This window comes from Lissotriton helveticus, chromosome 6 (genome assembly GCF_964261635.1).
Source record: "Lissotriton helveticus chromosome 6, aLisHel1.1, whole genome shotgun sequence".
Taxonomy (NCBI): Eukaryota; Metazoa; Chordata; class Amphibia; order Caudata; family Salamandridae; genus Lissotriton; species Lissotriton helveticus.
In genome coordinates, this window is record NC_136067.1 from 1,103,748,292 (window position 1) to 1,103,762,258 (window position 13,967).

A 13,967-nucleotide genomic window follows, 5' to 3' on the forward strand; every position below is an offset into this window, starting at 1 on the left:
TTTCCTGTGTTCAATATCCTGTTTATGCAGAATATGACATGGCTGTCCCCCGAATATTTCAAAAGATTTTTTTCAAAAGCGGTGAGATGTCTATCAGTACCCTGTTTTACTCCTGGGGTCAGATGTTAGTGTCAGAGCTGTAGGTAGCAGAGGTGTTCCTCTTCTGGGAGTGCAACCACCTTCTAACCACTTTTGAAAGGGGGGGTTCTGTCTTTTCCTGGTGAGAATTCTGGGTTAACCCATAGGGGGTGAAGGAAGATGAGAAGCAAATGAGGCCCCTCTTCACTGCTATAGTATCACATATTTCTAGTGTGGCACCCATGATCCAGGATCAGTGGAACGTGTTCTGGTACAATTTGGGTTGCTGAGGTATCTCCCAGAGGGGACCAGCTGCCATCATATGGTCTATCAAACACCACCCCTTAATCGTCTCCCATCGTGCCAGAGTTTGAGGTAGCATAAGTGGGTTAAAACATAATGTTGGCAAGGTCTGGGAAACTCAATCTACCCTGTTGAAGGCATATAGAGCATTGTTTTCTTGACAGATGCCCCCTCTTACCCTACCATATCAATGTATAGCAGATCGCGTATAGCAGATCGCCTGTGGGTCTGTAAAGTAGTCTTTAGGTTTTCTTTGTGGTATGTTGAATGCAGCTATTCAGCGGAGCAAAGAAAGTGTCACATTTCCAACTGTAACTCAGTCATCACTCACCTTCTCAGCTACTGAGATTAATATCTTGCTTTAGAGAGGGAAGGAGCTAGTGCCAGGCTCAAGTAGTTTATATGGTCTGTTGCCCACCAGACCAGAGTCAAGGTTTTTAGCTGTTCGACTATCTTCCTAGGGGTGGGGATGTTTAAAATCTCAGATTTTGTAATGTTGATTTTAAACCTGGACAAACTAATAGGATGTTCATTCATGGAGAACAGCTAGGAGAAAGCTTGGAATATGCGTTGGAGAGAATAATATCATCCGCAAACAGTGTAAGTTTAATATCCCGCGTGCCAAATTTAATGCCTGCGATTTTGGGCCTGGCTCTAATACGTTGTGCCAGAGATTCCAAAGTAAGTGCAAAGAGCAGGGAGGACATCCTTGTCTTATTCACCGTATGATCATGACCCAGCATGAATGAAGCCCATTGAGGCACATTTTACCCCTAGGGTCTTGGTATTAGGTCAGTAACCATCTAGTGAAGGCTTCCCTTTTCCTATTAACTTTAAAGTGTTTGCCATGAACCTCTATTCCTCCCTGTCAAAAGCTTTTTTTCAAATCTAGGGTAACTAGGAGTTAGTCCACAGGGCCATTCCTGCTCACCGGGCATGACCCACCATCTTGTATTCTGGCCGTCCGCCAGCCGAGTCACCACAGCAATCCCCACCGGCCCTCGTGGGTCGCTTCATGTCATAGATAATGCCTACAGACGGCCCAGGCCTGACATCTGTTGCAGTTTGGCAAGATACAGCCCAATGTAACCCTGCTTTGACCGCAGCCCAGAATGTAACTTTGTGCTTACTTGTCTGGCGCCATCTTGGGTTTGGCCATGCCCCCATACCCCCCCAAACCCCCTCCCCATGTACTGTATTTTGAAGCTAAGCAAACCTGCAGGATATATTCATGTTCTGCAATAATGTATTACAGTCCTTTGGGGAAGTGGTGGTATTGTTCATGAAGCGTAAAGCAGTAGTAATAAAGTGTTGGTCCCTTCAAATAAAGAATTGGTAGGACTGATGGAAGTGCAACTTAATAATATGGTGGTGACATAATGGGTCTCGATTTCATCAAACAATCGAGCCGCTGCCTAATACCAGGTATTCTCTACCCTACTCATCCCACAATGTAGGGTTCACAATCAAATCATTTCATTGCCGGAATTGATCGAGATGTCATGCAATTATGTGCATTATTTGCCATGCATTGGTTCATGCAGCTTTAGAGGGATAGGTCCCAAATTAATTTAAATTGTATTTGAATTATACCATGCTTTCAGCAACCGTGCCTTATTCAACCTTGCAATTATTTGACAGTGAACCCTCTGTATTCTTTTTTAAAACTATATTTAACTTCTTCCACCTTTCACTAACGGTACTCAACTAAAGGGCTTTAAAACATACAATTTGCAAAAGACTTCCCAGAAATGTGTTAGGTGAACCCCCTGTAAAATGTTATTCTCGATTGAGCTATTTTCAGGAGTCAAGTTCCTTACTCACAATAGTTACATTTAAGTAAATTTCGAGGGAGAACTCACTCCATTCTCCCCAAAAATGCCCTTAGCATGTGTGTAGTTGCTGGGGACCATGCATTGCCAACCCAATGTTAAACTCCTGACTAGGAGTCTGCATCAACAAGTGTGCAATGCTAGTGTACGTTGCTGTTAGTGAAAAGTTATACCCTAAAACTGCTTATTTAGTAAAGTCAATTCTGGTACTTAATAAAAAAAGGCTGGATCCGGACTCCCAAAACCGGATATGGAAAATACAACTGAACACATCTGCATGTCTGACTTCTAGATCGGGAATCCTCGTTTAATTCTAGGTTTAATTAAGTTTGTTTTATGTTCAGAAAGTTGGGTGATTTGAATTTCTCAAGCGACTACAGCGAAAATCCATTAGCGAGTAACACAAAAGCGTGGTCATCTAAAATCAACTAAGATATATTTTTTTAAAAATGGTTTTGTATTGTTCCAAGTTTCAACACCGAGGAAACACTTAACAACCCTTATCTTTAACATTTTCAGGGATCTTTTTTTATATCTTTAGGGCTGCAATAGTGCTGCGAATTTATTTTTGGGATTTAATGTACGCGCAAACCTTCTTGTTTTAATTATGTATTTGTCATTTAAGTAGTATTTCACTATTAGTTTTTCTTCATGTTCAACAACAGTGGGACAAACAACGTACATGCACCTACTTAGGTACAAGTTATTGTAGGGAGGTTACGGCTTTTATTTTCAGGTGGCATATAATTGAGAAGAGGACTCAGACTTCGCTCGCTTTAGTGTTTTATTTGATGTTCGTGAATATTTGTTGCTGTACCGAACCCCACTTGTGATTTCAGGGTGTATAGGGTAGGTATTAAAGTTGGGGCTATGCATTACTTGTGGCACAATTAAGGTGTAGAATGCCTGGCTTGAATTTCCGTGTGTATGTTAGTTGTATGTGTGGTGTCTCGTGTGATTTAGTGGCTAATACTTTATATTTGTGAACATCACATTCTATGTAGCAACAACTTGTAGCGATGGTGTGCATAGGCTTAATTCCCAGTAGATGCTTATCTGTTTCCAAGCACCTATGCAGGCCTGTAATGCTAGGTTTGTGTCTCGTACAGGTGTCTGAAGCCACGAGTGATAGTGCAAATGAATGTATGCAAACATACAGTAAAAGTAGCTCCTACTCTGCACTCTTTAGTCTTCATGTAGGTGTGCAGCACTTGGGTTTGCCTCGCTATGTAGATTTATGGAGCTTTGTTAACCATATACTGCCATTGAGTACATGTCTCCAAACAAATTCGCGTGAGGGTCAGCAGGGCCTTGGCTTCGCTCATGCCAGTGTCCATGAAGGCACACAGCACCTCGATAGTGGCGCCATGTAGGTGTATGGAACTTGATTTTTGTCTCTAAGTGCATACCACCTATGTGTCACATTAGCTAATAATGTATATTTTGCAGACAAATTCATTGCAGAGGCATCCTATAGTGTTGCAGAGTTTAGGTTTTGTTCATGTTGGGCCAAAATAGATGAATACTACCTGGTTTGTGTCTGCGTGTACGTGCACAGTGCTGTGTGTGTACCTTATACTTCTTGTTAATGAACAGTAGATTACATGTGGCACCTAGGAACAGTCTGCAAGGCATGGGCTTTGTCCACGCTAAGCTTGTGGTAGGTTTTATTTTTCATGTTCAAGACCCCTTAATGGTTGCGAACAAAGGGCAGCATTATATTGTGCCTGGGCCAACAGCAAACGTGCTGTAGCGTCTATCCTTAGCCTTCATTTGTTGCCTGAAAAAATGTATGAATATACGCGGCACTGGTGCATGCGCAATGTACATATCTTTTTTATCATTAAAATGGGCCAGCGAAATTACACCTAAACCAAAAAGTGTCACTCATTTATGTTTAGCATTAATGCACCTGCAAAAGTTTATGAGCTTTCGTTCAGCTCGTTTTCACTTCTTTGCATATGAGTATTTTATTTCGAAAACGATTTTCAGTTAAGTACCTACTTTAAGCTCACAGGCACCTTTGCATGCATATTTATGCAGGCCAATGAAAATAAATATGCCCCAAAATTATTTGGAACACGTATAGTAATAAGCATGCATTCGCCCACGTATTACCACAGTTCATTGGCCAGTTTGCATGTCATTTCCAAAAACACATCCTAACTAATTTTAGAATATAAGGTGTCTGACTCACAGGCTCCACCTACATTAATATAAGGTCAGAGAAAATCTTCAATAGTGCTCAAGCTCTACTGCAAGTGATTTCATCTTAATGAATGGCATTTACGTCTTGCGTCATGATCTCGGTAAATACCTTTATTAATAACCAAGACAAGAAACACTATCATGGCATTAATATAAGCAGTTTGGTCGGGCGTAAGAACCATTTATAACCACTGTTGCGAGAGGCAAGGAGCCATGAGAGTCCTCCCCTCCGCGCACAACGGTAATAAACAGCATATAACACTAAATGCATGTGTGAGTGTGTGTATATCGCCAGTAGGTAGGTATGGTTAGGACCTTGTTTTTATTGAAAAGGCGTTTTTTCTTTTGCCAATATCTTTGGCGTTGTTTGATGAATCTTCTGGAAATTTTCAAAACTAATGGGGCAGTCAGGTCAGCTGCTGTGATGAAAGTTTCGGGGTGATTCGTCAAGCGGGGGCCAAGAAAAAGGGGGGGTGTCCCAAAACATGTTTTCTCCAGTTCATTTCCATAGGAAACTTTAGACAAGGCTACAGCCGGAACTGCTGAACGGAACTACACCAAAGTTGGCAAAAGAGTAGCTCTTGGTTCAGAAAGCACTTTTTCTGTTATATGGTGTAAATCTGTTCAGTAGTTCCTGAGATATTTAAACATTTCTCAGATATACAACTGGGGATGGGGAGGATCCGTGAACACTCCTGATCTTGTGACTGCAATCTGATTGGCTGCCAACACTATAAAACGAGGAAGTCTTGGCAGCCATCTTGTGACTCGGTTGAACTGAGTCACAAGAAAAAAGGTTAAAAAAAAAGTGAAAAAACAATAAAAGGGGTTAGGGTAGAAACACCCTGACCCCCTAGGCCTACTCAGGGGGTCCCACGCGCTTGGTTACCTTTAAGCCCCTGGGTGGGCTAGGTCCCGGGGGCAATTTAAAAATTAGATGCAGGGCTTATCCAGTAAATGCAAGGGGGGGGCTATGAGGCCCCCCTGCAGACCCAGGGACCACCACCTCCCAGGAGTTATTTACATAATTAGGCATGGGGGGCTGCTGTCCCCCCCCCCCATGCAGCCCCTGTGAGCACACCCCCTTGTAACTTTGCAAACTGGAAAGGGGCTGCGTAGCACCCCCTCGTAGTAGAGCTGTAAATGGCCTTGGGGACCGCCACCCCCAGGACCAGCTTCACTTATGTCCCCGGGTGCCCACCAACCCAGACCATCCCTCAACCAAGAGTGCACCAGGAGGTGCGTTTGCAGAGCGGTGGAGAAAGTGGACGTGGCCTGAGACCACTTCTCAGCAATCCCACTGTGTGGGGCTTACTGGAGGTACCGGGTAGGCTAGTTGGCCCCTAAGGACCCCCAGCAGTGAAGGGGACTTCATCCTCTAACCAAGACTGGTCGAGAAAGGGGGCATGGCCTACAATCAGAACTCAGCAGTCCTGCTGTGTGGTACTTACTGGAGGTAGCAGGAGGGGTAGTTGGCCCACAAGGATGTCCTTGGGGCCAATTACCCCATATGTTACCTTCAGTAAGTCCCACACAGCAGGATTACTAAGAGGTCTCGGAGCCCACGTCCCCTTTCTCCCCGACTCAGCAAGTGAGCCTCCTGGTGCAATACTGGTTGGGAGATGATGTCCACTTACCTCTGAGGGACCTTGGGGGCCAGGAAGCCCTTCTGGTACCTCCTTTAAGTCCTTCGCAACAGAATTCCTGACACCTGGTCTGAGGCCCAGCCCCCTTTCTCCACCACAATGCGAATGAAACTACTACTTAAAAAACTAAGAAATTCACGGAAAAAAACAAAGGTTATAAGGACGTTATAGTGAGTAATTAGCATTTAAAAAATATTAGAAATTCACTGAAAAAACCACAGGTTACAGGTATGTTATAGTTAGAACAACATTTCACTCGTACAAAACCAGAGAAATGCAGCTTTTATAGTTAGCTGAGCCAACTATAACTCAAGTCCCCGCAATGCACTCCTGATGTCACATTTTACATCACTCATGACATGGTCAGTGACATCACTGATGACATCTCAAATGACACGATCCACATAATCTCTGAAGCATCTACTCACACCCCAATATAATCTTTCATACACCCACTCCAAATTTCAGACTACCATTCTCAAAACCATAGACGCACCAATACCAGTATGTACATACCCACTCACTGATTCATAGGCCCACACACACATTTCACTCACCCATACAGTCACTCATACACCCAGTCACTCACTACTACATTCACTGATATATCCACTCATACACCCATACAGACACTCTCACGCCGCCACTCACCCATAGTTACTCACACAACTAGTCAGTCACCCAAAGAGTCAATCACACCGCCATTTACTCATCTAAATAGTTATATACACACCACCTCACTTTATTGATACAGTAGATACTAACACATACCTACTCCCTTATACAATCACTGACACAAGCACACACTCCTCCATACAGCCACTCTCACATAGTCACTTTTATACGCTACATATACTGCCTTTCACATGAAGTTACTCACCCATATACTACTGAGACATCCATTCACTCATCAACACAGCCATCCACACACTCACTCACCCATACAGCCCCTCGCAGATGCATTCATGAACCCATACACCCAGTTAATCACCCACTCACACATCCATGCAGGGAGTGCCACCCTCCACCCACCCATCCACCCAGACACTTAGGCACCCATACAGGTACTCAGACAACCTATCAATAACCCATATAGACACTCATGTAGCTACGCACTAACCCATGCATCCACTTACACACCAACTGACAGACTGATACAGCCATTCACGCAGATTAGTCACCCACCCAGACATTCACTGAGACAGTGCATTTCGGGGGCGCGAGTTATAGGTAGCTCAGCTAACTAGAACGCCTGAATTTCTCTGGTTTTGTACAAGTGAAATGTCAGCCTAACTAGAACGTCCCTCAAATTTGTGTTTTTTTCAATACACACACAACATGCACACTCACTATCAACAAAATGCACAGATTTTTATTGTAAATGAATCTTTCAACTTTCAATTTTCTGGATTTGGCAATCATAGGAATACTATTTTTACAGCGGGAGATCGTTCCAGTTCTCCAGAATGGATTTCAAGATCAGTTATCACATTACCTTAGCCTCCTGGTTTTTGCTGCCTGTGTCAACATATCCTCCGAGTAATCAAAGATCATGTGCCCCCCATTGTCAGAGACAGCATTTTCTGAAGCCAGGATAAAAAATAAATGTGTAAAGGATACATTACTTCGCATTCAAGAATTTACAGTAAGAAGCATGTGTTACAAACTGAAGACTGTAATAGAACCATTAACACAAACAAGAACCTTCATAAACAAAAATAAATCATACTAAATTTGTTTAATAAATAATCCAGGGATACCCTGTTACCAAATTCATCTGGGACACTCAAAGCTTTCAACATACCAATAGCATGTTTTCATAGTGTTTAAATCTTTTTCACCACCAAAGCTGTCCATTGTGCATTACCCACTGACCATGCACCCTCGTTCTCAAACAAATACTTGGTGGCTGTGCCTGCCAGAATTTCGCTTGCGTTACCCAAGAGCTTCTAGGGTCACCCAGTTAAGTTCACCTTGTGTGAGAAAAATCTGAATTTCCATCATCCATCAGCCTTCCCTGATGGTCACCCTCACATCACATCACATGTAAGTGGTGACAGCAGCCTAGGTGGTACGTTCAGCTGGAGGCAGCAATCCAAAACTATTTGTTTGGGTGAATTTCAAGGATGAGTTTGAAAGCGTCTACGATAAGTCTTAAAACGAATTGTCACTAGACCAAGAACAGCTGCTAAAGTTCAGTCAGATACTTATTATGGTCACATTTTACTTAGTTAAGTTAGCCTACAGGCTACACGCAGCACATTCTAAAACTCCTTATTAAATAGTGTAGCTAGAAGAGACCTAAAATATTGTAATGGGCTTTGCAGGGATTTAAAAGATCTCTTTGCTGTGGTAAAGCCTTGGTCTACTACATGCAGATTGTATTAACTTGGTCTCATTGCGAAATATAATGTGCCATCCCACCTCTTGTGTGGAAGGGAAGAAGGGAAGAGTTAAACCAAGCACAGATGATCAAAAGTTCTGAATTTTGCTTCTAATGCAACAGTGGATGCCTCGCAATGCTCGCTTTACCATAACAGATGACTATGGTTCCACTCTTTGTACTGCTACGTGTAATAAATGCCACACAAGGATTCCTTAATCAGCTCCAACGTACACTCACTAATAGCCGTTTCAACCATAACGTACACTCACTAATAGCCGTTTCAACCATGACGTACACTCACTAATAGCCGTTTCAGCCATGACGTACACTCACTAATAGCCGTTTCAACCATGACTAATGACTTCCACATGGCAGCCAAGGCAGCAAAAACCAAATAAATCTTCCCCTCTCCAGTATACGTCACTATCTGGCTGAGGCACAAGACGCTACAATGTCAATGCACTTGTTTGCCAGACTGATTTAGTACTAGCAACAGCCATGCAACTTTGAGAACTATATGCCTAAACAGAATGAAAACATCTCCCAGGACATCTGAGTTTGTTTCATATGTTCTGATGTTCCTACTAAGCATTTTATTTTTCTAGCTTCTGGTATAAACTCATAACTGTCCAAAAGTCTGGTCTAGCACATTAGTGTATTCAGTCAGTGTTTCGATCAGATTAACTGTTACTTTTGCTGTGTGCCTCCTTTGCAGACCACCTGTTTGTACTGTTGTTTATGTTATTGCTCCACCAACACAAGCCTTTCCATCAGCGGCCTGCTCAGCTACAAGAAAATCAATGACCACATCGTCTGTTACCATGTAGGCGCACCCACAGAAGGGTTGTTCCTACCACCTTGCCTGAGGACCACAGTAATTTTACCATAGTTGCTCTATGGTGCTTATACCTGCTGCTATACCATGGTTGGTCCTACGCCATTCCTGAGTAAGTACTACACAGAATTCTAGCATTGCTTAACTGTGCTTCCGTTGGTTGGCCCTGTGCCACTTCCAGGCATACCCATATAGCATACATCATTGCTCGGGGGCCACACTGATCTATCTCAATGGATGCTTCCACTTCATGATACAGACTGCCAACAACTCCATCTATTTTCTCACACTCCACAATATTTCATGCTAACTGAGCACTGACACTGGGCCATATACAATAGCTTCCACGCAGGTCAACCTACAGCCATTAGCCATTTCAATCATAAATTTTGAAAGCGAGCTCAAGAACCGGATACAAATTGAGGGGATTTGCAACCTAGCCCATGTTACCACGCACGCTATATATGAAACCATACTATTCCACAGAGAAATACATCAATTTACAGTCAAACACACATGAAACTGTAAGAGAGCATTCCAGTACCTTCCACAAACATGTGATAATACACTTAACTAGTGCATTGATGGTGTAAGCTTAGAACAACTCCTCTGGTTAAATTCATGGTTTCTTATTGCTACAGATCACAGTCCTAACCAACCAGTTTCTAAAACCCTGTCCCATTATACCTCTGTACAAGTGCTGAGTCAGTGCAAGTGAAAGTAGGGCTCATGGTAACATGTAGTAACACATACCCCAATTAGGCAGATAAATTACCAAGAAAGTAAGGGATGGAACTGAAGCACAAGTTACTACTTGTGTAACGATATATCTGTAAGAAAGATTAGTTCGTGATAGATTCCTTACCTTAGAATATCCCCATCGGTAAGGAATCTATCACTAAACAATGTCTCTTACAGATATATCGTTACACAAGTAGTAACTTGTGCATCTGAAAGAAACACGTTAGTGATAGATTCCTTACCTTAGAATAGATACCCCAGCAATACCAACCCCGGTGGTGGGTCTGCGAACCAATAATCACACCAGAAAGTCCTGAAGGACGGAACGGCCAAAGAAGCCATCCCTCCGGACTTGGCTGTCCAGGCAGTAGTGTCTTGCGAACGTGTGCAGCGAGGCCCACGTAGCTGCCTGACAAATGTCCTGCAAGGGCACACCTCGGCCCAAGGCAGTTGTAGTCGCCGTGGCCAGAGTGGAATGAGCCCTCAGCCCAACAGGAGGTTCCTGCTTGGCCAAGGAGTAACACGCTTGGATGCACAAGATGATCCACCGAGAGATGGTCCGCTTGGCACCGCCCGTCCCTTCTTAGCGCCCGCGTAACCAACGAAGAGTTGGTCATCCACCCGGAACTGGCGTGTGCGATCCAGATACAAAGAGAGCGCACGTTTTGGGTCCAGACGGTGGAGCCTCTCTTCCTCTTTCGAGGGATGCGGAGGCGTAAAGAAGGTGGGCAAGGTGATGGGCTGCCCGATGTGGAAGGCCGTGACAACCTTGGGGAGGAAAGAGGGTCTTGTCTGCAACACAACCTTGTCCGGATGGACGGAGAGGAAAGGGGGTGTGGAAGAAAGAGCCTGGAGCTCACTCACTCTCCTGGCAGAGGTGATGGCAACCAGGAAAGCAGTCTTCAAGGTAAGAAGACAGAGAGGATAGTTATGGAGTGGCACAAAGGGAGCACACATGAGATAAGTTAGTACAAGGTTCAAGTCCCACTGGGCATCACGAATGGAACAGGAGGAAACATGTCAGTGATGCCCTTTAAAAACCTATTTACAATTGGGGACTTGAACAATGATGGCTGATCAGGTAGCCTTAAGAAGGCGGAAAGGGCAGAAAGGTAGCCCTTGATAGTGCCCAGAGCAGAGCCCTGCTGGGCAAGAGAAAGAAGGAAGAGGAGAACCTCAGAAAGGGGGGCAGAGAGTGGATCCACAGCCTTTGCTGTGCACCATGCCACAAATCTGTTCGACCTGCAGGCGTATACCGACTTTGTGGAGGGACGCCTGGCTGCCAAAATGACATTATAGACTTCAGGAGGCAAGTCAAATGGCCTCAACTGTCGCCGCTCAATCTCCAAGCTTGTAGGTGGAGACTGGACAGGTTCGGGTGGAGGACCGTCCCCTGCTGCTGCGACAGAAGGTTCTTCTGAAGAGGCAGACGTATCGGGGTATCGACAGACATGCTGAGTAGCTCTGGATACCAATATCTTCGTGCCCAGTCCGGAGCCACAAGGATAACCTGGGCCCGGTCGCGCCTGATCTTCTTCAGCACTAGCTAGCTGGGGAAGTTGCAGAGCATTGTAAAAGTGTACGAAAGACAGCTTGTCCAACCTGGGCCCGTTATGCTAGGCTGCCCACACAATAGTGTTTAGAAAAAGTATGTTGTATGGACCAAGTAGCAGCTTTACAAATGTAAGCAATTGGAATGCTGCCTTAACCTCTTCAGCGCGACCGCGTTTCCCCCTCCGGTGCTGGGCGGTAATAGAAACGGGCGTGGTCATGACGGAACGGTTCCGTCATGAGCACAGCTCAACCGTAGCTCATGACGGAACCGTTCTGTCATGAGCATGGAAGGAGTTAAAAGGCCATTGAAGCCTCTTTTTAGTGAGTAGAATGTGGCCTGGGAGGTGTTAGGAGCAGTCTTCTGACTATGACATAACAGGTCTTAACGCACAAGTTACTTAACTTCGGTAACGATATATCTGTAAGAAACAGTAGTTAGTATTCGATTCATTACCTTAGAATATCCCCAGGCGTCAGACTGGATCCGGAAACTTTTGTGTAGCAGTACCCTTGCGCGTCGGTAGGCGTCGTCTGCGGCTCCGCGTCCGTCGTCGGGATGACGTCGCCGGAGTACTTAGACGCCGCCCTCGCGCGCTGAGGTCAGTTCTTATGCACAGCTTTTCCGCGCCAGAAACGCAGAGCCATGATAAAAACCAACACTGGTGCCATAAAAACTAGGGCCCTGAAAGGGGATGGCCTTAACCCTAGATATCGGTTCACAGAACGGGGAGGATGGGTGGGGCGGTAAGGAATCTAATACTAACTACTGTTTCTTACAGATATATCGTTACCGAAGGTAAGTAACTTGTGCATCTGAAAGAAACAGGTTAGTATTAGATTCCTTACCTTAGAATAGATACCCCAGCAATACCAACCCCGGTGGTGGGTCTGCGAACCAATGATAACACCAGAAAGTACTGGAGAACGGAACGGCCGAAAAAGCCATCCCTCCGGACTTGGCTGTCCAGGCAGTAGTGTCTTGCGAACGTGTGCAGCGAGGCCCACGTAGCTGCCTGGCAGATGTCCTGCAAGGGGACTCCCCGGCCCAGGGCAGTAATAGCCGCCGTGGCCCGAGTGGAATGGGCCCTCAGCCCAACAGGAGGCTCCTTCTTAGCCAAAGAGTAGCATGCCTTGATGCACACCACCACCCACCGAGAGATGGTCCGTTTGTGCACCGCCCACCCCTTCTTAGCGCCCACGTAACCAACAAAGAGTTGGTCATCCACCCGGAACTGGCGTGTGCGATCTAGATAGTATGATAGCACACGTTTTGGGTCCAGACGGTGGAGCCGCTCTTCCTCTTTAGAGGTATGCGGAGGCGGAAAGAAGGTGGGCAAGGTAATGGACTGCCCGATGTGAAAGTCTGTGACTACCTTCGGCAGGAAAGAGGGTCTTGTCCGCAACACAACCTTGTCCGGATGGACAGAAAGGAAAGGAGGCTTAGAGGAAAGAGCCTGGAGCTCACTCACTCTCCTGGCAGAGGTGATGGCAACCAGGAAAGCAGTCTTAAGCGTAAGAAGATAGAGAGGGCAGTTATGAAGTGTCTCAAAAGGAGTGCACATCAGGTAAGTCAGAACCAGGTTCAAGTCCCACTGGGGCATCACGAAAGGAACAGTGGGGAACATATGAGTGATGCCCTTCAAGAATCTGTTAACAATCGGAGACTTGAACAAAGAAGGCTGATCAGGTAGCCTCAAGAAGGCGGAAAGGGCAGAAAGGTAGCCCTAGATAGTGCCCAGAGCAGAGCCCTGCTGGGCAAGAGAAAGAAGGAAGAGGAGAACCTCAGAAAGGGGGGCAGAGAGTGGATCCACAGCCTTTGCTGTGCACCATGCCACAAATCTGTTCCACCTGCAGGCGTATACAGACTTTGTGGAGGGACGCCTGGCTGCCAGAATAACATTACAAACTTCAGGAGGCAAGTCAAATGGCCTCAACTGTCGCCGCTCAATCTCCAAGCATGGAAGTGGAGACTGGACAGGTTCGGGTGGAGGACCGTCCCCTGCTGCTGTGACAGTAGGTCCTCCTGAAGAGGCAGACGAATCGGGGGATCGACAGACATGCTGAGTAGCTCTGGATACCAATATCTTCGTGCCCAGTCCGGAGCCACAAGGATAACTTGGGCCCGGTCGCGCCTGATCTTCTTCAGCACTCTGGGCAGAAGTGGTATAGGCGGAAAGGCGTACAACAGACCGTAGCTCCACTCGCGACGAAAAGCGTCTCCGAGCGAGTGCCGCCTTGGAAATTCCAACGCGCAGAACTGATGACATTACGAGTTCTCTTCTGTGGCGAATAGATCTAACCAAGGCTCTCCCCACTGCTGAAAGAGGCCTTGCGCCACGTCCGAGTTCAGACGCCATTCGTGATCCATCATGCACCGACGGCTG

At 45.6% G+C, this 13,967-nt stretch overlaps 1 protein-coding gene across 1 annotated transcript in view; it reads right to left on the reverse strand.

Annotated features, from left to right (window-relative positions):
* Window positions 1-13,967, reverse strand: part of BUB1 (BUB1 mitotic checkpoint serine/threonine kinase) — an 851,273-nt gene that overhangs the window by 205,650 nt on the left and 631,656 nt on the right. Inside the window, exon 24 of the mRNA XM_078648762.1 lies at window positions 7,563-7,650. Within this exon, the coding sequence (XP_078504888.1) occupies window positions 7,563-7,650 (88 nt within the window). The remainder of the gene's footprint in view (window positions 1-7,562; window positions 7,651-13,967) is intronic.